General features: G+C 42.5%; 1 protein-coding gene across 2 annotated transcripts in view; it reads left to right on the top strand.

The window, feature by feature from the left end:
* The window catches only part of LOC147029704 (unconventional myosin-Ib-like), a 166318-nt gene that overhangs the window by 54111 nt on the left and 87207 nt on the right, over positions 1-25000 (top strand). For both annotated transcript variants that reach the window (XM_085872950.1, XM_085872951.1), the window contains exons 12-17: positions 2445-2531; positions 3274-3339; positions 6364-6468; positions 11804-11866; positions 12552-12752; positions 19208-19434. In XM_085872950.1, the coding sequence (XP_085729076.1) occupies positions 2445-2531; positions 3274-3339; positions 6364-6468; positions 11804-11866; positions 12552-12752; positions 19208-19434 (749 nt within the window). The remainder of the gene's footprint in view (positions 1-2444; positions 2532-3273; positions 3340-6363; positions 6469-11803; positions 11867-12551; positions 12753-19207; positions 19435-25000) is intronic.

The raw sequence follows: 25000 nt of genomic DNA, 5'->3' as shown, positions 1-25000 counted from the left end.
CGAGTATCCAAGTTCCATGAGTTCCTCAAGACCTTCGGCCATTTTCTGCCATTGAAAGTCTTTAATGGGGTTCTTATTTCGGAATAAATCGAAATGTATTGCTCGACTGGCTATCACATGATGTAACTAGAGGGGGAGCACTCGGTAGAGTGCAAAACCTCCGCCGCCAATACTGCTGGGTCACTTAAGTGAACCTGATATCCTATTCATTGTAGGTCAAAACGGATCAGATTCTACTGAACCACGATTGAATAAACTAAACGAGATCGATGTGCATGTCGAAATGCCCAAAAAAAAAAATCGAAATTTTTTTGAAAAAAAAGTTGCAAAATGTCTTTTTTTTTTCTCAAACAAATTTTTTTTGGGGGGGGGGGTTGGAAATCACTTAAAACATGTAGAAATGCAAAAAAAAAAATTTCAAATATTTTTCAAATAAAATCGAAAATTTTTTGAAAAAAGTTGCAAAATTTTCCAAGTTTTTTTTGGGACCAAGTCCAAAATCTAATGCCATGATCTTTGGACCATATCTAATCCCCCCACCAAGTTTCGTCGAAATCCGTCCAGGAGTTTTTTCCGTAATACTGTTCACAAACAAACAGACAGGGGTGAAAACAGTAACCTCCGTCCATCTTCGATGGCGGAGGTTAACTGGAGGGGGAGCACTCGGTAGAGTGCAAAACTTCCGCCGCCAATACTGCTAGGTCACTCAAGTGAACCTGATATCCTATTCATTCAATTTGACGTCAACAGTGCTCACAGAGTTATAGTTTGCAACTTTCCCTTTGACTTTTAACTTTTACATACTCAATTCATTCGTCATAACTAGATTCCTTGAGACAGAAATTGATTTTGCGTGGGTATATCCACCTGAAGTTCCAAAATCAGCCGCAATCATAGTTTTGGCATGTTTTTTGTTGGAAATCACTTATAACATGTAGAAATGCAAAAAAAATTCGAAATTTTGTTGAAAAAAATCTTGCAAAAAATTATTTTTTTCTCTAACATTTTTTTTTGTGTGTGTGTGTGGGGGGGGGGGGTTTGGAAATCACTTAAAACATGTAGAAATGCAAAAAAAAAAAATTCAAATATTTTTTCAAAATGGCCGCCATAGCGGCCATATTGGATTTTTGACCAAGTCCAAAATCTAATGGCATGATCCTTGGACCACACCTAATCCTCCCACCAAGTTTCGTCGAAATCCGTCGAGGAGTTTTTCCGTAATACTGTTCACAAACAAACAAACAAGCAGTCATAGACTGGTACTTACGAAATCGTCAACTTGACCTCTGACCTTGTCTAATAAAAGCTGTCTCTGGAGAAGGTAGCGACGCAAACCAGAAGGTTCTACGATGATTCTGTACCAAACCATCAAAAATCGAATGTTTTGGATGTTTGACCTCACTGTGACCTTGACCTTTGACCGATTTTGACCAAAATCTAATCCGCGCTAGCCACCACCCACCTGAATCACGTGGTGTAATTTGACATTGGTAGCTTCTTCCGTTCTCAAGGTATCGTGCCTACAAACAAACAAACAAACAAACAAACAAACAAACAAACAAACAGAAACGGAAGGCATCAATATACTTACGAAATCTTTAGATTTCATAAGTAACAAACAGAAAGGGGTGAAAACAGTAACTTCCGTCCATCTTTGATGGCGGAGGTTAACAATGGATGGAATCATTGGAATATTGATCTCGGTATGCTAATCGCTGTGGGAAGCAATGAAAAGTTGACGTTTTTGGCGTTAACCCTTCATCGCAGAACCTTGCTCTTTTGATCTAATGAAGGGTTAACGTCTGAAACATCAGCTCCTTGCTTCCTGTTTTGCATACTTCGATTAATGTTCTGTCGATTCCATCCATAGTTCGACCCGTTCATCGACACAAGACTGAGTTCTTCATATCACACGATGAATAGCTTAGAGGTCATGCACTTGCTTTTGAGTGATCTTTATCTGACTTTCACCCCAGACAGAATATAATCATAACACAGATTGTCATATTCAGGCTTCACAAGTCTCAGTGTTGAACTGAGGAGTGCACCATCTTTCAAAGGGAATATTAAACTGATTATCCCTCCTGCTAGCACTCGCATGTACATGTTTAAATCCACACAATGTTTTTGGAAAACGATTCACCTTTTTGTTCCGGTACTCTGGGGAAAATGCAAAACTCTTCCCCTGGCTACCTGGCGAAGGAAAAGGTAACCCAGTGTGTGCGTCGTCGGGTATGAGACGCTTTCACCAGCAACTAATCTCCTTTGAGGGATAAAAATAGGTCCCATGATCAAGTCACATCATAGGATGAGTGATTGTTCGTGACTATTGCCTTACCTCATTGTTTACATTAATGTGCTCATGTTCAGATGTTATACGAGCTAAACAGTCATGAAAACCAGATGCTACATCATACTGATGAATTTTCTGCCATGTCCTACAGGCTTGCTACGCACGAGATGCTCTCTGCAAAAACCTGTACTGCCGCCTGTTCTCGTGGTTAGTCCACAGGATAAACAAAAGCATCAAGGTACCGCGTGTCCCAAGCAAACAGGCTGGCAGTCGTGTGAATGCGTGCGAAGGGAATCTTCATTTCAGACTCCAGACGTGAACGCGTCATTTTTTATACCCGCTATCATTCGGGTCGATCAGTGTATTATGAGATGTCTGCAAAAAAAAAAAAACAGCAGAATTATTTGATTATTTTCCTTTGCTGTATGCCCCCCCAGTGCCCCTCCCCCTTTTCTTACTTCTACCCTCTCTCTTCTCCTTTTCTCCCATGTACCTTTTTTTCCTTTTTCTCACATAACTCTCATGAATCACTCTCCCCTCTCCCTGGGTTAAGTAAGATACAGTTGGACTGATAATGCTGTTTAAAAGGAGACCAGAAGAGGTTTCTTTCTTGTATAAAAGGCGATGGCAAGTGCATTAACCACTCTCAGTGGCGTAATGGTTCGAGCTTTCGCTCTGAGTCTGGGAGGTCGGTGGTTAGACTTTAAAAATGGTACGTGCCCCTTCCTTGCTTGATGCTCAGTATTTAAAAAGAATAGAGCACGGACAAACAGCCATAGGATGGCACCTATATTGCAGGATTGATTGTCCTGGTGGCCTCTTCCTATGTTGAGGTTTCTTGTGAGAGAAGGCATACAACTTTTATTCGGTGTTGGTCCGATATAGAGATTATTTAAACTGCTGACATCCTGTATACTGATTCGAAATGAAGTAGTCCAAGTCAACTAAAACTTATTTGTTGTTTTTTTTTTTTTAACCAGGTACACGGTGAGTCCATAGGAAAGGTCATGGGAGTCTTGGACATTTATGGATTTGAAATATTTGAGGTGAGGTTCAGCCGGAATGCCAAAACTTAATAGACATGATATTTCCACAGTTGAACCGTTTGCAAACTGCGGCATTGCCTGTGGATTTTTACTTTTTGCTTAAACGAATAAGGCGTACGTATAAACGGGAAATGTATTCAAAGAGCACTCAAAAGAAGAGAAACCCACAATTTGATACACTTGTGTTCCAAATTTGCAAAGTTTCATTGAAGATACACTCGAATGGAGGATGAGGGTTCCTTTCATTTAATTTATTGCAGAATTTCTTCATCTTGCCTTACCGAACACATTCATATGAGGAACGGTTTCAGAAACCATCACTATATAGCCATATAATATATGGAAACACTATGTTGCACTGCAGTTGTGCTATCCAGCACTGTACTTGTGTAAAATAAAACTTTACTTCTCATTGCTTGCTTTTTCTAACAATAAGAAACACATTTTTTTGCCCACACTGGTCAGTCTCACGTGAGTATGGTTTATTGCATGGTGTTTATGTGTGTGTCTGTGTGTGCCTTGTCCGTCACATCTGGCATGGAGTTTTCAGTTTCTTGTTGAGGATGACAGTTCAGCACATATAGTTGTATGCAGTGCCTATAGAAAGTCTACACCCCCTTAAAAAAACTTCACCTTTTATTGCCTCATCACCTGGAATTAAATTGCATTAAATCAGACTTTTTCCACCTTTATTTACACATCGTAACCCAAAACTTCCAAACGAAAAACAAATTCCACAAATTTCAGAAGATTAATTAAAAATACAAAACTAGAATATCTTGGTTGGATATGTGTCCACCCCACTGAGTTAATACTTGGTGGAAGCAACTTTGACAACAAGTACAGCGGTGAGTCTCTTGATTTCTACTAAGTTTCCACACCTTGATTGGGCAATATTTGCCAATTCTTCTGTACAAAACTGTTCAAGCTCAGTCAAGTTGTGTGGGGAGTGTTGATGGACAGCAATAATGGACTCAAGCTCTCTCAAAGTTGCCATTGGCCTCTTGGTGGCCTCTCTGATCAGTCTCCTCTTTGCTTGGTCATCCAGTTTGGAGGGACGGCCTGATCTAGCAGGATCTTGGTGTTACCATCCACCTTCCACTTCTTAATGATTGTCCTGACTGTGCTCCAAGGGATTTTCAAGGCCTTTGAAATATTTTTATTCCCATCCCCTGATCTGTGCCTTTCCATAACTTTATCCCAGAGGTCTTTTGAAAACTCCTTGGTTCTCATGGTTGAATTTTTGCTCTTTTTTTTTTTTTTTTTTTTTTTTTTTTTTTTGTATACCTTGGTCGAGGCTCGAATGAGAGCTAACACACAACTCACAGCAAGGAGGCATGAGACAAGAGGGGTGGGAGTGGAAGGGACAAAACATTGGGGAACAGACACAGGTGAACTGTGGAAGGGAGAGGGATGGGGATGGGACGGGGAACATGGCGAGGAGAAGATGGACATTACAGGGACTTTCAGGAAGGAAAGCAGGAGAATTGAAGGAAGTGGGCTTGGGTGGATTATCGGGGGTAGAAAAGATCGAGGATTTGGATGGGGGAAGATAAGAGGTGGTGGTGAACAGGTGGTTTGAAGGCCTGGAGGGAAGAATGGGAACGAAAAGAGAGAGGAAGTTTATTCCAAAGGCGGGAAAAAGAGGAATGAAAGAGTGAAGATGAGCAGTGATTCGTGATTTTGGTAGTTTTACCAGAAGGGGGTTGTTGGCGGACCTTGAGCGCCCTGTGGAAATGTGGTTGGGACAAATCGCAGAGAGAGCAGGGGGGGCAAGGCTGGAGAGGAGTCGGTAGAAGACAGAAAGACCACCGACCAACCTGCGGTGATTGAGTGAGAGGCCCAAAGACTCAGCTTCATTGCGGGAGATGCCAATGATCTTAAAAGCCCTGGTTTCGACAGCGTGAAGTCGAGAAAGGTGGGAGGCAGGAGCACCAGCCCAGAGGGGAGAGCAGTACTCCATCAGGCTACGGACAAAAGCTTTGTAAGTAGTCAGGAGCTCAAGAGGGCCGAGGAAGGACTTTGCACGACGGAGGATTCCCAGTCGGCGACTGGCTTTTGAGGCAAGGTTGGAAATGTGACTTTCCCAGGAAAGGTCATGGCAGATAGTGAGACCCAGAAGCTTGAAAGAAAAGACTTGCTCTAAAATGCACTCCCCGGCAGAGGGAACCTACAAGAACAGCTGATTTTACTCTGAAATAATCAGAATCACTACAATTTAACACAGGTAGAGGCCAATTAAGTTGTGTGATTTTGAAGGTGATTGGTTGCACCTGAACTAATTTACAATTGCTATTATATGAAGGGGGGAGGGAAGGGTTGGACACTTATCGAACCAAGTTATTCTAGTTTTGTATTTCTAATTAATTTTCTGAAATTTGAAGAATTTGTTTTTCACTTGGAAGTTTTGGGTTACGATGTGTAAATAAAGGTGGAAAAAGTCTGATTTAATTCCATTTTATTCCAGGCTATGGGGCAACAAAAGGTGAAATTTTTTGAAGGGGGTGTAGACTTTCTATAGGCACTGTAAGTGATGACATTGCTCTTGCTGCAACATGCATTTCTGCATGATGTGTTAACACTTTGCAACTTGTTGAGATGTATTTTGATAACAATGGTTTCACATGGTATTGTGAGAACAATATGACAATGGTTTCACAATGGGACTATATTGTGAGAATAATAGTTTCATAAACTGCATTGTGAGAGCAATGGTTTCAACATGGTTCGTTGCAATTAATTATTGCAGGCATGCTCGCCAAATTCCAAACTTCCTGCCCTATTAAATGCACAGTAAGTCCCACCGACGAGGACCGTCGTGCCTCGGCGATGATGCAATCAGCGGGACAAACTTGTAATTTAAATTCCTGTTCAACATGCGTTCTCGAGTGGCAACTTTTTTCTGATTCTCGTGCTTCTCACGACCTTCTGGCCACATTTGGTGTACGATGTGAAGCTTGCGACATCCCCATGAGCGCGGTTACATTTGACAGCCCATCATTGAGTGACTTTGTTTTCGTGCAGGACAACAGCTTCGAACAGTTCATCATTAACTACTGCAACGAAAAGCTACAGCAAGTGTTCATCGAGTTGACGCTGAAAGAGGAACAGGATGAGTACATCCGAGAGGTACATTGATTTGCTGTGTGTGGATAAGGTAAAACATTTTGGGGTCATTCCGAATTTTGCTTAGTCGTCACAAGTTTAACAAACTTGATTTGTAAAACTACTGAAATACAAGTTTTCTTCACATTCTATTAAAAACAACTGGAAAATAAAACTTTATAACATTCAATGATATTCAAGTAACTCTCGGAAGGTTAGATGACAGGACCATGAGAGAAGCACTTTAATTAATGGGGTGTCACGATCTTGCTGATATGCATGCCATTTCAGAGGAAGAATACACATAAAAATCACTGCAAAAAATGTTCAGAATCTTGTGTATTACACCTTCATACCTGATAACTGTCCACTGATCAATGTAATACCTTATGACAGGAAAAACTAGATGAGCACTCGGTAGAGTGCATACCTCCACCAGGCTGATGAGTTTACATTTTGTATCCCACTGATTGGCCGGATCTGGATTCAGACCTAAAATAAAATTTAATCAGCTTGTTTTCCTTTTCAACATAGGTCAACATAGGCCAGAAGGTCAACATAAGCCAAAGGTCAACAACTAAGGTGTAATTTCGAAAATTTGTCATTTTCAAAAAAAAAAGATAAATTGTCACATAACCGATTCATCCACCAAGTTTTGTCCGAATCCGTTCATAACTTTTTGAACTATTGTGCTATATATCATTTTAGCCCAACAACTCTATGGTGAAAAATCACTTTAAAAATTCTCAGGTCCGGATATGGATTCGGATCTTCACCTAAATCGATGTTGTTATATACCCAAGATGTTATATACCCAATATGTTGTATATATATATATATATATATATATATATATATATATATATATATATATATATATATATATATATATATATATATATATATATATATATATATATATATTGTTCACCAAAATGTTATATACCCAAGCTGTCCACCAAGTTCGTTCAAATCTGTCCACAACTTTTTGAGATATCCTGCTACATGTCGTTTTTGGCACTATCTCTCCATGGTAAAAAAAAATCACTTTTATAATTCTAGGATCCAAATCTGGATTTTGACCTTCACCAAAATCTCATAATTTCTTCCGAGTCACATACACAAACTCTCCACCAAATTTCGACCGAATCCGTCCACAACCTTTTGAGATATTTTGTTCACAAACAAACAAACAAACAAGAAAGATGTCATGCATAGCGCGATACTTGTGAAATCCAGAAAACAAATTTGACCTTAAAATATAATTTGTGGTTGAATTCAATGACCAAATACACAAATAGTCTTGAAATTCAAGTCGATCAAATGAAAATTGACAATTTTTAGAAATGTGGCCAATGTCGACTTTTTTGCCTATGTTGACCTTTTGGTCGATGTTGACCTCAAAAATACTTTGTTGAATTCAGTGACCTGATATGCAAATCCTCTTTCAATTTTCAAGTCAATGGGATGAAAATTGAGGATTTTTGAAATTCCACCTAAGATGTTGACCTCAAAAATACTTCGTTGAATTCAGTGACCTGATACGCAAATCCTCTTTCAAATATCAAGTCAATAGGATGAAAATTGAGGATTTTTGAAATTCCACATAAGTTGTTGACCTTTAGAGTCCATGTTGATGTCAAAAATAATTGGTGGTTGAATTCAATGATGAAATATGCGACTCCACTTCAAATTTCAAGTCAATCGGATGAAAATTGACAATTTTAGAAAGTCAGTCTATGTTGACCTTTAGGCCTATGATGACCTCAAAAATAATTGGAGGTTGAATTCAGTGACCTGATATGCAAATCATTTTCAAATTTCTCGTCAATTGGATGAAAATTGAGGATTTTCGAAATTACACCTTAGTTGTTGACCTTTGGCTTATGTTGACCTTCTAGCCTATGTTGACCTCAAAAATAATTGGTGGTTGAATTCAGTGACCTGATATGCAAATCTTATTCAAATTTCTTGTAAATTGGATGAAAATTGAGGATTTTAGAAATTCGACTAATTTGTTGACCTTTGGCCTATGTTGACTTTTTGACCTTTTGACCTGAAAAAAATGATAGGATGCTTGCTTATGACGAATTCTACCATGTGGTGAAGTTTCATGGAGATCAGTTTGAAATTGCGACCTGTAGGCGATTCACAGACAGACAAACAAGCCGGTAGGCGGACATGGGTAGTCAGGCGATCAAGTCGAATTTAGTCGTTTTTCAGCCGTTACTCGCCAACAAAAGCGTCCATAGCAACTGTTCTTTCTTACACATAACTAGGACATACCATGAACCGACCATACCAGTTTCATGTATATCTGACTCATAGTCTCTGAGATATAACGAACTTCGTTTTTTTATTGTTTTCGACCAGGGTTCATTCAAAGTCTATCTTCTCCGACAGTTTTCATAGGATTCGGCTGGAAGATTTTTGACAATATGGCTGAATGTACTGCCCACAGTCGCTCGTGGCCCGATTTTTGATTTTCGAAAAAATTAATTTTTGAGATTTTTTTTTGAATATTTCAAAGGTCCGTTGCTAGGCAACGGACGGGTCCATAGCAACGGTTCTCATTTGCACACAACTAGGTCATGGTATGAACCTACCAACCAAGTTTCATCGACATCGCCATTGTATTAATGGAACACTGGACCAAACAGACATACATACAGACAGACAGACAAACATATCGACGGAAATACTGATAATAAGGGTAGACTCGATTGACTACCCAACAGACAGACAGACAGACAGACAAACGCACGAAACCAACCAATATACATGACAAATCTTCCATTTTTGCAAGTAACGACCAAACAGACAGACAGACAGACAGGGGTGAAAACATAACCTCCATCCACCTATGATGGTGGAGGTAAACAGTTGTACATAAAAAATGAATGTGTTCTGGCTTTATGCACAGGTAATGCTACAATTAATCTGGGAGCATGCTCACCATTGAGGTGTCTAGTCTGGGTTCAATGCCAACTTGGCTCAGATCTGTTGAAATAAAATGTCACCAGTGTGGTTTCAGCAGGGGGTGCTGCATCTCAGAGCACACCCTCCTTTGTATGGGCACATAAAGTCAACTGTCCCACATGTATTTGCATTGTGGATGTTGAGGGATTCTTTGGCATCTTTCAGCAGAAGGAAATTTTGTTAAATTGCCTGCTTTGGGTTACCTCCATGTTGTGGAATGGTGCGCCGTGGATATAGCCCAGGCTTGATGGGTCAAATGACCTTCACTCGTCTCTGATCTAGCATTATTGTAATTGAGGTGGCTCTGAACGATTAGTGTTTTGTAGTCAATGAATTTACAACCAAATTGGGATTATCCAGGTAGACAGGGTGTCGTATTGTGACGACCACGAATGCCGATGGCAAAGTGAATTGACAAGTCGTCAGCACCGTGTATCAATAACACTCTTGATGTCTCTGCTGGGTGGATGTCATTAATGTTGAAAGCATTATTGCAGTTGAGGACAAATGTTGTCATCATTAACATCCGGAATTCGAATCGAGTTCAGCCGTGTCGAGTGATCTGTCTTTGTAGCCAAACACAATGAATCCCAGAAAGAGTCGATCAAGGCCTTTCTCAGCACCTGATTTGAATTTTACTGACGCGAGTACTTTACAGAATGCAACACTACCTAGCTTTCTGGTCATTCCGATGGGCTGGATGAGGCTCGGTCTGTTTGCATGCTGTTTGTGAAGAAATCGTTTTGTTTACAAGCCGAACCCGCACTTTGTTGATAATGATGCGATTTGATAGTCATGCTCGGAGTGGCGTTGACACTATTATTTATTTATTTAGGCTGAACGCTTTGTGTTTTGCTTTGTTTGTGTCTTAACGCAACATGATCCTCCATAAATTCATTTAGCACGAGGGAAGAATTATGATTTATTCAGAATTATTTGCAGCCTGGGGGGAATTCAGAGTTATCTCTTACGCTCGATGCACTGCAAGTCCGACAGAGTGGTGCACAGATAGCACACTTACCTTTGAGCAGTCTAGTCTGGGTTTGATTCCTCTCCCGCCAAGAAACCGTCGAGTTGGTGCTTAGTGCACCATCCCTCGTATGGATATTTAGCCTCAGTGTCTGGTCTGCGAGCATTAGCTGGTGGACCTTAAACATCCCACGGTATCTTTCGCGAAGCGTGGGCAAGTTACCGACAAATTCCTGTTCCTGCCACGTTCGTTTAAATGTCAAGCCTGGCCAGCAGGTTCGGAAAAAAGGCTTGGGCCAATTACGCTTTCTCGGTTGACCCCCACAATAAGGTGGCAATAATTGGGGCCCTTAATGCGCTAGTAGTCGTTGAGTGGTTTGACAGTTATTTTCAGCTGAGATTCAGACTTCACATAGAGGAAGGAGCAGTTTACAGATGGGGAGATTGAACGAACCAAAGCTGAAGCTCACACATTAGGAGAGAAGCAGTGCTTTGCAAAACCAAGAAACCAAAGCTTTGTTTTGCAAAGCCAGATCTCAGATATTTAGCCAAACTTTGTCGTCACTTCGGTGATGCAACAAGGAAATGTTTTCTCTGAAGAGCACAGCACATATCCTGTGACCTTTCAAAAGCTGGACACAATCCTCCGAAGCTACACTTTGTCGTCGATGCCCACTTCGTCTTGCATTACAGCTTTGAGCGTCCCTTGCGACGTGTTCCATTTGTAGATGCTGTGCTGTATACCACTTTACCGGTTTGTCTGTTTCTTTGTCATCATCAGCTGCATTTTGCATCACGTCTTTCCCTCGGCTTAGCTCGCCCCTTGTCGTCCTCACTTTGTTGTGTGAACAACTTGAAACATTGTTCAGGTCAATGTGATGCTTTCGTTTCAATTCCAACATTTTAATTGCTTTTGTCGTTGTGTAATCGTGTTGTAAGTAGTCTGTTTTAAAGGGTTGTTATCAATCTACCCAAGCCTTGGAACTTATCCCCCATCTTGTGCCTTCTGCACCAAGGTGTTGTAAACAAGTACGTCGTTTGAAATATGCTATGAATCATGGTCCATTTATATTCCAGCCATGACCGTAGCAAACGGCCAGCAGCTTTGAGGCAACATGTTACCCTCTAGCATGAAAAAATGTCCAAGTGTCATTGTTGTTATTGTCTTTTAAATACCAGAAGCATGGATATGAGATCACAGCAGGTTTTGACGAAGAACTCGGTTTACCATTGAAATTTTTTTATTTAATAACTCTGCTTGGGAACCCTGGTTCCCCGCATCATAAGGCTGAGGAGTTCTGATGGGAAACGCTAACAGGCCGAGCAGTTTGATAATGTACATGATGCTCCCCTAATATCTGGTAAAGTGGACACGAACCGAAAGAGTAATACCTGTGTGATACCTCTGCAGGGGATCGAATGGATTCACATCGAGTACTTCAACAACGCGATCATCTGTGACTTGATTGAAAATGTAAGTGTGCACCGCTGCCCCCTTGCTGCTGTGACTTTTGGGCAGGATGCGAAGACCACAACCGTCTGGCAAACATGTGTCTCGCCGGCGATGGAGCGTATCTGCTGAACGCACATTTATTTTATCGCAAACTGAATGCAAAACTCTGCACATTTGCCTTTAACAATCCACTCACCCACTGATATAAATAAATAAATAAATAAATGAATAAATAAATACATTTGAGTTCCCTGACAATGAACTTTAATGTAGCAGATGGCCATTCGGCACATAAAGCTTGCACAACGGCTGCTTGTCTATGCTTTTTCCTTAAATGCTGTGCGTCAAGCAAGGAAGCAGCATGGATCATTTTAAAACCCCTTTTGTATGACTCGGTCAGGGTTCAAACCACTGACCTCCCATGATCAGAGTGGACACTCCAAGCATTACGCACCGAGTTTGGTTGATAATAACCAAAATTATATAATAATCTAGAAGCGACACGTAAGTTGCTTCATGCGCCACTTGCAACTGTCCTATAGTCAATGCAACATATTTCCCGAATGATATTGGGCCTGATTTTGTAGCTATGGTGGGCGACGGTCTCAAATTGACGAGCGTTGAAATCCCAGACACCGTGCACCTAAAGGATGTGGACGTCATTTGTTTTTGTTCTGATGCTTATGCAATATTTTCCTCGTCTTAGACTCAGAAGGGCATCTTGGCCATGCTGGATGAGGAGTGCCTGCGGCCGGGCAACGTGTCGGATTCGACGTTTCTGCAGAAACTCAACAACGTGTGCGCGCAGCACAGCCATTTCCAGAGCAGACTTTGTACCAACTCGAAGTTCCTGAGTGATATGTCTCTGCCGCACGACTGCTTCCGGATCCAGCATTACGCTGGCAAGGTAATTTGTTCGTTATGATTCCTAAATGATCAGGTCTTTGGCTTTTCTCTCTCACTCTCGGATCAGTGCATACATTTTTAGGAAACTGCAAAATTGCGTAAGGATTTGAAAATGAAGTGGAAAAAAGGTTTAGAGATTCGTCATTATCGGCGAATACTTTCACATAAATGTAAAACTAATCCATCCAACCATTGGGACCATACTCTGTGCAGAGCGTTGGTGCTGCCGAAGCAGTCTCCTTGGCTAGTGGACACAATCCTGGACGTGTCGCCATTCCGACACAGGATACCAGCAAGCTGGCAGTAATGTGGTGATAAAATTGTAATTCTTTGTCTAATCAACCGATCCATCCGAATGAAATGCTGACCATAATCTGACCATAAACTGACCATAATCTCTTCAACATGATCAAGAGGTGTGGCATCATGGACCAAGCCATCATTTTGAGGAGAGGTTAAGCTGTTTGCCTGGTCTGCAGTGATGTAGATTTGAAACAAATGATCTGTTATCTTTTGCTAGAGTTGACCTTAGAATTTGTATTATTGTCACGTAGATCCTGCAAATGCATCAAGTATAGATTTAATTAAATGGATGGATTGAATTAACCAGGGGAGTGTATATGACATGGGCTGCACAAAATGGCCTTTGAACACGGGTATTGATGTTAACATGCTTCGTGTTGGCCTAATGGTTAGGGTGGTGGGCTTGGGATCCTAGTGTCCTGCGTTAAAATCCCGCTTGGCAGTTGAATTAATACCAGGTGGGGTTGACTCAGCCAGTCATCCTTCTGAGGTCGGCAAAATGAGTACCAGCTTGCTCGGATGATTGAGCCATTCGAGTAGCCTGCGTCGGAGTGGAGACTTGTCCAGGATTGTGCCCAATAGCCCAGGAGATTGCTTCGGCAGCAACGACGCTCTGCACAGAGTATGGTTCCAATGGATGGATAGATGGATTGATATTAATGGAAGAACAAAATAACTGGTGGTCAACAGCCGCAAAATGGGGACGAAGAGAAAATGGGAGGGAACAGAACATGCACATGTGTATAAATTGTGGGTGAAACGGGGGAACGGGGTCTAAGCAGTTGTCATGAAGCCCAGAGGTAGAAACGACGGACACTGTGAGGTGGCGGTGGCTTTCGTCCAGGCAAAATAAGGCTTGACTTGGAAGAAATTGTAACAGGAAATTTTTTGCCACAACGCATTTCCATGGGGTCCACAGAACACCATACTAAAAGTCTGAAGAAATCTCTGTTGTGGAATTTCTTGGACTAGTAGTGGACTTGAAATTCTGGGAAGGAAGAGCTTGAGACAGACTGAGGAAGAAAGTTCCACAGAGGAGAGAAGAGAGAGGGGGGGGGGTGACTGAATGGGAGTGAGCGTTAAATTTAAACTTGGGTAAGGAAGGTGACGAGGAAAGGGTTTCTGGCTGAACACACGTGACCTGGTTGGGCGACGGTTGGGCAGAGAGGTGAGAGGGCAGAGATATGCAAGAGCAAAATGGAGCCGGTAAAATACTGATAAATTGCCTCTTCCTGTAACCTCTCATATTCCTCGTGCGTCTTGGTTAACCTGAATTGTTTATCGATGACGCTAAATATAAAAGACGATGTTTATGATAACTCGGTGCAAACATAAATCTCACCATGTACATGCCATGTGCCTAAATTCTCAGGCATGTGTCAGAAACAAGCAGGTATTCTTCGGTATTAACATCGTACAGTACTCTCTTTTCCGGGTGATACTTGTAAACAAGGAGACCAGTAATTTCCTCTCCTATTGATGAGTAGTGTGATTTGCCTCTCAATCTTCGGCCCAATGATAAACAACACCATTGAGGAGAATAGAGACATATTGTTGTGGGGCCGGGGTTTCGGTGCCGAGCACGACCGCTAGATGGAGCAGTAGAGTCGACTCCACCGAACACCCGGAATTTATAGGTCGTCACCCCGGATAACTCCAGAGCCGACGGGTCCTTTATTGGACCGAAGATCGGCAATAGGTCGACCGCATGGGTTAGGGTCGATTGCCAATTTCAATTTACTTAAATACCCACGTCGTCCAAACTACCGGGGAAATTCACCCTCGGCGGAGCTCGAGCGGAACGAGCCGTTAGCGTGCTCGAACCGTGCGTAACCCGAGCGGATGGTTACCGAGATCTGTCGGTCCAAATGCACAGTTTACCCTCGCTATTTCTCAACACGCACCGTGCTGAACCAATGAAGAAAACACAGAAACGAGCTGAAACATTTAACAGGGGATTTATTTATAAGGGGGGGGGGGGTGAGGGGACACACAAAGAGCAGACTTATCCGACTATAAGAAATGAAATGCAAATAATGTACAAGGCACTTAACAGTTTTACTTATAGACAGGGCCCAGGGACACACACACACACACACACACACACACACACACACACACACACACACACACACACACACACACACACACACACACACACACACACACACACACACACACACACACACACACACACACACACCCAGAAAGAGAGATGGACCTCGAGGTCTTGATTATTCCTTCAGCTCGGAGGGAAGTCGAGCTGAGGGACAATAACGTGGCTGGCTACCTGGCCACGTTCGCGCGGCTCGACGTCCACACCTTCCCGGAGCACCAGTCGCCAAAGAACGGACCAGGGCAGCCGAATCCAGCAGAGGCGAGACGAGGTGATCTCACGTGATGAGATGGTCGACCTCTTGTTGTGCACCAGACGAGACGCCTCGGATGTGCGCGGTGCAGTCAAAATGCCGACCATATCCAAAACGCACTCGACTAGACCAGGGCGCAATTATTTCTCCTTTCTTTTCTTTCCTCGTCCTTCTCGGGCGCGGTCCGCTCATCCGTGGCCTGCTCTCATTGGGCGGACCATGTGTCGCGGCTCCGCCTTCTTTTAAAGGACCCCCCCGCTCTGATCTGCTCATCGCCCATTGGCCGCAAAATTACGCATACCCTCATTTGGCGCCAGGCCAGAACGAAACGCTTCATGAGCGCGCGAACAGCATGGACAATGCCACGAGCAGTGTTGTTGTTGGCGTTGTCATAAGTGTAAAAATCCTATCCATAAAATAACTTCGCAGCGCATGTACACTTAATTCCCATTAGACATAGGGGAAAGGGAGCTATCTATCCACATTTACTTATTGAAATAACTGAGCTATGGGGACCTGAATGTTGAGTGCTCATGGCTGCCAGATTCATAACAATATCACTACTACTCTGCACACCCAGCTGAGGGACACTTCGTTCCCTTGTCACAGGGGGAACGCAAATGGAGACGTACTAGCATTGGAATATTTTCCACTTTAATATCAATTTTGATATTTAGTCGTTTTTTGCTCGTTTTAAGAACACATCCAAAGTCCCAGCATTTATACAATTCACTTTTCAGCTCAGCAGAACTTGTGATCGGTGCACAATTTCTGCAAAGAATCATGAAGCACAGTTTTCCATTTGTGATCGTTGCGTGCACGTTCACGTGATTTACGTTTCCACGGAAATTATCAAAATAAACTGGAAAAGGCAGCGCGTTGGTTTCCGGATAGTCGATTTCAGACCATTGTGTTTCAGAGCACTGGTTTGACCGGTAGCAGATAGCACAACGTGTTCTAAGCTGTTACGAGGGCACTGGAATGCATTACAAGATATTAAATGGCCAGGCGTCAACATCATTGCTTGTTAGACGTTATCAAAAATAACACATTATTACATGTGCCACGACTTTTGGTGGAAAATAGTAAAACGTCGACGGCAGGAGAATTTCAAGTGGCTTGTATTGCCTTTGGAGTGCAGCCCAGAAGGCTGGGATCAAGTTGACAGTTGGGCATTGGTCATTGGTGTTACCTTGCTCGTATAACGGGACTAGGCCTTGGCTTGATTGTTTATGAGAATAAATGCTCTTTGAGAGAATGCAACATCACAGTTGTTGCCAAATCCACAAAGTTCCCAAGCACATTTCCTGATACCGACCATTGCAGGAGGAAAAGTCACGGGCAGCGTGGAAGCCTGATAACAAATTCCCAATCGATTGCCATCTCTGTGGCCTTGCAGAACAACTTGAAGTGAATGTAAAGAAAAGTAAAAAGTTTGAAACTGCCTCATGCAATCCTTTTGTTCACGGAAGATGTGATCACCTGATGATACCCTGACTATGTATTTGTAACTCCGGTCACCAGTTGATAAATTACAACTTGCACTGAATAGTGGTTTGCAAAAGCGCTGGCCTGAATGATGACGTGGTGTCGATGACATGATAACTGACGTCTCGCAACATTCATCGAATCCTCGAGGTACGCACACTTGCTTCTGAGCCACCTAGCTTGGGTTAGAATCCCAACCCAGCCGTAAGCTACCATCCTGGTGTTCCACAGGTTGGGTGATTCATCAATGTGTGTGCCGTCCCTCGGATGGACGTTAAACTGGACGTCCCATCTGCCAGCATTATTTGGAGGATGTTAAAGATCCATGATGTCGATGTTAAATTTGAAGATTCATGAAGAGTGGACGAGGTATCGCAGGCACTCTGGCTAAATTACAGTGTCCATGTTCCTGCACACTCAGTCGTGTATCCTGCATCAGAGTAGCCACACCTGTGGAGATCTGCTGGAGTATCTTGATGTAAAATGAGCAATGATACAATGGATCATGCAGACTGTTATTCTATTTGATTGTGCATTGCTGATTCAAAGGAAAGCTTCTTCAGCCAATTCTGCCGCCACCGCCTCAAGAAAATGTTCTCTCACCGTAACTATACTTACTATGGATCACATCATTTATAATCCTAGCTTGCAGGTGCATGAATGCTGCTGGCACATGCTGAAGCCTTGCCCTTATGCCTCACATGGTTTGTGGGAGATTCTACCTTTCCAAACACCCATCCGCTGCATTGTTGGACCTCCTTGCTTGGATCCCCTCGATACGTTTCCCCATTCCCCACTTTTGATTGTTCTGTTAAGCCTTCTAATCCCAATATAGGCTTGACAAGAAAGCCCATATTCCGATTTGAAGGTCAAACAGGCCAACAGCTGGGATTTGTCCACCACGTCATGATGCCCTTGCCATTCATGTAAGAGTACCTCAAAGTCTCTTAATGTCTTTGTCATGAATGCAATTTGTGTCCAAGCTCTTTCATGAGCCTTAGATCACCATTTCAAAAATATTCTAAGTCTGGCTGTTTGTCTGTCCTTTTGGACCCGCCAGCTTGCATTAGATCAGGGATATCCAGTTAAGTGCCTTCCCTCAGTGGTCTTATCTACATGATATGCTCTCTTCAGCTGTTACAAGGTTCTTGTGTTTGTAGCGTGACTTATCTCATTCCAACTTTAGTATTAACATCGGCAAGGTGGGTATAAACTGGGAGCAGGATTTTCTCTCTTCACCATTCATATTATTACAGCCGTCGGGTCGGCCCAGTTACCCAGTCCAAATTCCAACAAACGATGTCAAAGCGGTCATGACGACCAACTGATATGTTGCTCTGAGGTGGACCATGGGCCTGTTTACCATGATACCTAGCTCCCATGATATAACTGAGTCATTTAACAACCCCAAAATCCATACGTGTCCTGAGCCAAAGACCGAACAGCGATTCCTTACATATCCTCTGCCATAAGGACTCTTCACTCCTCAGTTAATGGACAATAGATAGATTGTGCAATTCAGGAATACCGTAGGCAATGCCCGGCGGGAAGCAGCTCAGTCTGATGGAGATACGGCTTGGCAGTCCCACTTCGTGCTGCAGACTGAAGTCAGCTGAGAGGGAGAGTGGGTGGGGGCGTGGATGTCAGGCACGGCAGGCAAGGCTTGTTTTGGGGAGAACCGAATGCAGGTGCCTCGTAAGCTTGGAGGCATCTCACCCCGTACCGTCTTTTCGAAGCATGGCCCCAACTTCATCTGTGATGCACTTTGCTTCTCCCCGCTCGGCCGCCATATTCCTGCAGCTTACTCTGAGGGTGGGGCATACCCGACCCCTCCCTTGCAACCTGTGCTTTAGCGTGCTTTGCTTGATGGTGGCTTTCCCACCTAAACTCAGCGCCTGATGGCCTTTTGGACCTTTTAAATGGACATAAAAACGACAGATTACAAAGGGCTAATGCATGAAAAGGGTGTCAAGGGATGGATGTTTGAGACACACACTGGGAGAGGGACCACGGCATCTTCCTGCACATAAAACAACGCATATTTTATTCCACAATTAAATTACCTCATTCTCATTCTCAAACATGCAATATGGGGGGGGGGGAAGCTAACGCTATATTATGCAAAGTTACCCCCTAGAAGGAATTCCCACAACAATATCAAAGTGCTCACAAGTCATTTTAGGAACAAATATGTAGAAAACCCCCCCAGTGCTGTTTTTTTGTGTTTACCAAAAAATATAGTTTAACTACTTTCATCAAAGAAAAGTAATCCTTTGTTTTGATATTTTTTTCACAGGTGACGTACAATGTGGAGGGCTTTGTGGATAAAAACAACGACCTGCTCTTTCGCGATCTCTCCCAGGCCATGTTCCTGGCAAAGCAGAACCTCATTCAAAATCTCTTTCCCGAGGGAGATCCAACACGGCTCAACCTTAAACGGCCACCGACAGCAGGAACTCAGTTTCGAACATCGGTGTCGAGCCTGATGAAGAACCTGCTGAGTAAAAACCCAAGCTACATCAGGTTTGTAACTGTCGACTTCAGAGGCTTTTTAGGATTAGGCTTTATCTTCATATTTGGGTTTCAGAAGGTGGAACGAAGTCCTCCCAGGTCTTGAATTATCCACCTCCATTTCGGTAAGGGATCCTGATTCACGGACCACGTTGCGAAGTTTTCTTGATCTTAAAGTTTTGTTCCGAGGGCGCTTTTTCAGGATTGTCACCGAGCCCAGGACGGCTTCCAACTGCAGTTAATTTGTTGTAATATTTCTAGGGATGGTTTTTAAGATATTCGTAAGGTTCTCCTTCATCATTCTCATTGCTCCAATAATCACTGGCACAATTTGGGCACTCTTCAGCTTCCAGGCTCTTTTCACTTCATTTTTGAGATCTTGGTATTTGCTCATTTTCTTGATTTCAGCATTGTTTAGGCCAAAACCACTGGGTACAGACTTCTCAATTAGCAATGCCTTTTCTTTTTTGTACTTAAGTACTATGTCCAATCATATTGCTTTGTAGTCTATAGTAACGTTCGATGGGATCAGCAGGTCGTACATGAGCGTTGCTTCCTTGTTCTCAAGTATCGCTTTTGGTTCATGTCTCCATGAGTTTTCTGGGACTGTGATATTGAGACTTTTGCAGATGTGCCAGTGGATTACTCGACATACCTTGTTGTGCCTTTGTGTGTGCAGCTGTTCTGACATGAGTTTTTAAAAAAGCTCGATCGGAGGTGGGTGGCTCGTGCTTTCTGTTTCTACATTGCAGAACCTAAACTTGTCCAATTGCCTCAGTCCTGCCATTTTCATTAAGCCATTGGTGTAGTGTCCCTGGTCTTGGCCATTTATTATGATTTATTCTCCATCCCAGTTGAGCTGACGTCTTCATAGCAATTCCGAGCCTTCTTTGTCTATGCCCAGTCTGTCCAACTTTTTATTATTTATTTATTTTTATATATCTTCCTGCTGTTTTTTCGTTCTCCCAGTTGTCGGTTGGTGTATATCTGTTGATATTTCGTTTTATATTTTTTCATTTGTCTTTTTTTGCAATCATTGGAGTTGTATTCGTTGCTGTTTCAGTTTCATGTGTGACATCTTCTATTCGCACCTGTCTTTGGAAATTGTTTGCTTGGTGGGTTAGGGATACCTTCTCTGGGTTGCTGTCTTGTGTTTCATTACAAATTGGATTCTGTAGTCTGTTAAACTTTTCACGTACTCAGCAAGTCCCACAGTTGTCACTCTGTGCACTCGCTTCAGCTCCATGAGGCCGCTACCTCCTTCTCATCTTGTTCTTACATTCTCGGGATGCATTGATTTTTGTAAAGCATTTTGTGGATGGTGAAGAGTTTCCTTGTTCTGATATCTAGTTTGTTGATTTCCACTTGTTGCCAGTTTACTATTTTGCAGCTGTATTATAATATCGCTACTGCTAGTTGGTTTATGGCTTTGATTTTATTTCTCGGGGAGAGATCTGTTTTCAGGATCAGCCTCGTTCGACGCAGGTATTCTTTGGCAATTGTTTTTCGGATTTTTAGGACATATTTGGTGGCCCTCTTCTACTCCGAGGTAATTGTAACATACTTCGTTGTCTAGATCCTGTATTGTTGTGTCTAGGTCGATTTTTATGTTGTCCGTTTTTCTAAGTTTACTTTATACGGATGTGCACTTGGCACACTTATCTTGGACAAATTCCATTTGGATGTCATCGGAGTACTGTTTCACTATAAGTTCAGTTATTCTCTCAATTTTTGTCGTGTGTGTGTGTGTGTGTGTGTGTGTGTGTGTGTGTGTGTGTGTGTGTGTGTGTGTGTGTGTGTGTGTGTGTGTGTTGCACTACAAGCCTTGGTCCCTTTTAAAAACGAAATTTTCCTTTGCTAGTTTTACCATCTTGATGATTGAATTTGAAAATGTACTTTGGCTATGATAGCAGAACCATATTATATTTCAGAGAAAATATATTTTCATTCAAGCTATACCTGTTTATATGAAGCCTCTTCTGCTTGTGAAAAACCCGATCCACTGTTTTCGTGTTTCGGTTCTCAGAGTTCTTTGCATGACATCAAATCATCACTCAAGTGTGCCAGAAATGGATTTCCAGGCTTATGGGCAATTTACAGTCATTGAAAATGTTTTAGAAACGAGATCTTCGCAGTCGCTCAAGACACGTATACATCATTTATCGTTCAACTTCGTGTACCTTGACTTCAATGCACTCATTTCATTTGTCCTTCCGGTTGTCTATGCCAGTAAAATCAAGGTTTTCACATTGCTTTTTCATCCATGCCTTTGTTACTTCAGTCAGGTCCTTCTCATTGACGGATCAGCAGCCACGCAGGTGTGGCTTCAGCTGTCGAAACGTGTAAGTCATTGGGGGCCAGATCAACGCTGTTGGTGGTGATCAAGCTGCTTGAAACCACACAGTCATAAATGGCAGGCTGATCACAGTCCTTTGTGCGGGAATGTTGCGGTAAAGAAGGAGCACACCTTTGGTCAAGATCGCTCAACATTTGCTCTTGCTGGCCAATGGTAATTTTTGCGTGAGCTGGCATAATAATCCCGTACAATTATAGTTTTGTGAGGCACACAGCCAATCAGCAGGATTCCCTTATCCAGAAAGTCGAGGTCATAGTCTTGTCAGCTGGAGGTTGAGTGTGAAATGTTTTGGCTCTCTCGTGCTTCTTTTTCACGGTTTCCAATTTGATTTCAGGATCCCAGAGCTGAAGCCAAGTTTTACTACCTTAATGAGTGCTGATGATTCAGGGGACCCATCTTGCTGAAACGCTGGACACGCTCAAGTGTTCGTGGATGATGGATTCTTAAGTTCTATTGATGATTAAGAAACCGAAATGCAGGTCTCTTCACAATGGACACCTCCAACGTCAACAGTTTGTGGATCGATCAAATCTGCCTGTTGTCGAGACCCCTGGGTCATTTTCAAGGGACTCGAGTCAACCACCCATTTGGCTGCTGTAGCATATGGGGATGCACCTCAGCCGTACATGGCCACTGTGCATCAATGTATTTATTTGAAGTCGGAACCTTATTTGGCACGTAACAATTTCAACAAACAATATCAGATTACTTCAACTCATGGCATATAACAAGTTTTTATTGAGCAAAAAATAACAAAATAAAACTGCCTCTGCAGGGTGCCAATGATTCGTCCATTCCGAGAACTTGTATGTCTGTTGTAACGTCGAATTCATTTTGAAGATGTCACAATATTTCATTATCTTTCATGATCCTTTGGCCTTGTCTCATTTTCATGTGATGTATACATTTTTGTGTTTATATACAGCATGTATATATTAAGAGGACTCAGCACCACGGCTTTATAAAGTATTTGCAGTTTTGCAATCACCAAAACTCAAACTGCCCTTTGAAGCCAACGAGCAGCAATCTGGAGCTGAATGATATAAGTCCAAATGATTTGTGCGATTTCAAGCACAGACAGTTGGAATCGTATCAACAGACATTCCGTGCCACCACACATCATGCCGAACCACGCCATCCACTCTGTATTCGGTGCACCATCTTGTACTCCAGCAGTTAGACCACTTTCCTATCGCATATCGAGCCTTGCCATCCGGTTCAGAAGAGACGTCGGTCAATTCCTATCGTTTGGTCGTCGGATGTAAAACTACAAGTGATGATCACATTCAATTTCTGTGTTTTCATGATCACCTCCTGTCCAAATTATAACGTTTAGAAGACAGTAGCATTAACTTTTTTTCTCATTTGAATCCATGAAAGCATTAATTCTGAGCATTGCTAATTTTTGAACACTTATCAATCACATATTTTGACGTCATCCCAGAACTACAGCGCTTGTGTTCACGTGGAGTAACGCCGATGGGGGCATTTGATAATGGATTGATTGGAGGATGAATGTTGGTGACTACGGAAGAAATGATGTCATGTTTCACATTCCCATCGGGCTTCTGTTTTGTTTTTGTTTTTTTTTTAAACTCGAAATCTATGTTCAGCATATTTATCACCTTGCTTACCTGTACTGTGACATCACTGGAAATTCAGACTTGTTTGTTTTTAATAATTTATGTCTGTACCCAAAGGGGAGTAACATCACGTTTCTAAAAAGATTCACTAACAGTGGCTCTTGGTGTCTCATTTATACCGTTTCCCTCGATCTTTGTGGTTTTCTTATGGTTTCTGTCTGTGAGGTTCTCCTGATCTTGCATATGTACCTGTCTATCCATGTGTATTGGTATAATTTTGGTCTTTTCGTATAATATCTATTTGTATCATTTTTGGCTGTGTGAACGATTTGTATGTATGGAATACATCAACCTCTCAACGATGGCACACTGCTTATTTACAACATATACTGTACATGTCCAAAATGTCGGCTTATGGAAGAGTGAGCTCACTAGCTTGGAGCCCGGGAGGGAGAAGGGGGATTGAACAAGCTCAGGAAGGCAGTTTGACAGACTGGAGGAAAGAGGAACAAAAGAGTGCAGGTTTGCAGAGTCTGGATTCTTTTTTTAGTTTAACCACAAGGGGGATTTACTGGAAGAGCATGTGTGTCCTGGAGGATCTGCGGAGGGTGAGTGAGAGCAGAGTAAGCTCGACGGAATGGGAAAAGATGCCATATATGAAGTTCAAACACTGGGAGGGGGAGTGGGAGGGGGGGGGGGAGGGGTGAAGAGTGGAGGGGAAAGGAGTGGAGGGAGGAGTGGGGGAGAAGGAGTGGGTTGGGGGGAAGGGGAGGAGTGGGAGGGGGGTGATGTGTGCAAATTCTCTATGTAAATGAGTACCGTGTCGCACCACCTAATGGTGGTGGTGGCAGAGGGTATTAAAATGTCCAAATTTCCTCTGCCGACAAAGTGTTACTCAATCAAATTTCTCTTCCCACGCAATCTACATGAATAAGTGTGTGTGTGTGTGTGTGTCTCCTCCGTAACTCCAAAACCATGAAACCTAGCAGCCTGAAACTTTCTGTGCAAACAAAGTGAACCCCAAGGAAGTGCAGCGTGAAAGTTGGGTGGTTAAGGTTAATTACAACACCCCTTTTGAAGATAATTAACGGCCTTATTTAATTATATCCTTTATCAGGCGCATCCTCATCCACTTTGCTCTTGATGAGGTCTTAAGGTGCATCCTTGGTTACCTTGCTGGGGTTTAATTCACCATTTTTTTCAGCCTGCTCAACAATGCCTTGAGTTGGAAGAGGCCACAATGATTTCTTAACTAAAATTTTTTTGTTTTTTTTCACTTTCCTCACTTATGTCAAAGAATGCATGATCATCATGCCTATGAATCGCTGAATACATTGCGATGCTTATAAACGCCTGGAGACGCCATCATTCGTGACTGTTTCATTTCTGCACAAGCTATAACCTCGAGAATCTCTTAAACGAAGACGAATTACAAAATTTAACCTCCAGATTTTGACTTAGCAGCAGTTCTGACTCCTCAAAAAGTGTTTATTTGTCGAAATCAGACATTGCTTGGGCATTTTCTGGTGTATGGGTTTATATGACTGAACGACGATCGGTAATCGCTTGCCAAGCCAGTCGTTCCATTGGAGTGCTTGCATGAGTGCTTAAGGTAGTTGGTGACCGCTCAACAAGCTGA

The sequence above is a fragment of the Eptatretus burgeri genome, chromosome 3, assembly GCF_056783735.1.
Source record: "Eptatretus burgeri isolate ZD-2024b chromosome 3, Ebu_testis_v1, whole genome shotgun sequence".
Taxonomy (NCBI): Eukaryota; Metazoa; Chordata; class Myxini; order Myxiniformes; family Myxinidae; genus Eptatretus; species Eptatretus burgeri.
Note: the sequence above shows the minus strand (reverse complement) of the source record. Positions and strands in the feature narration are given on the sequence as shown.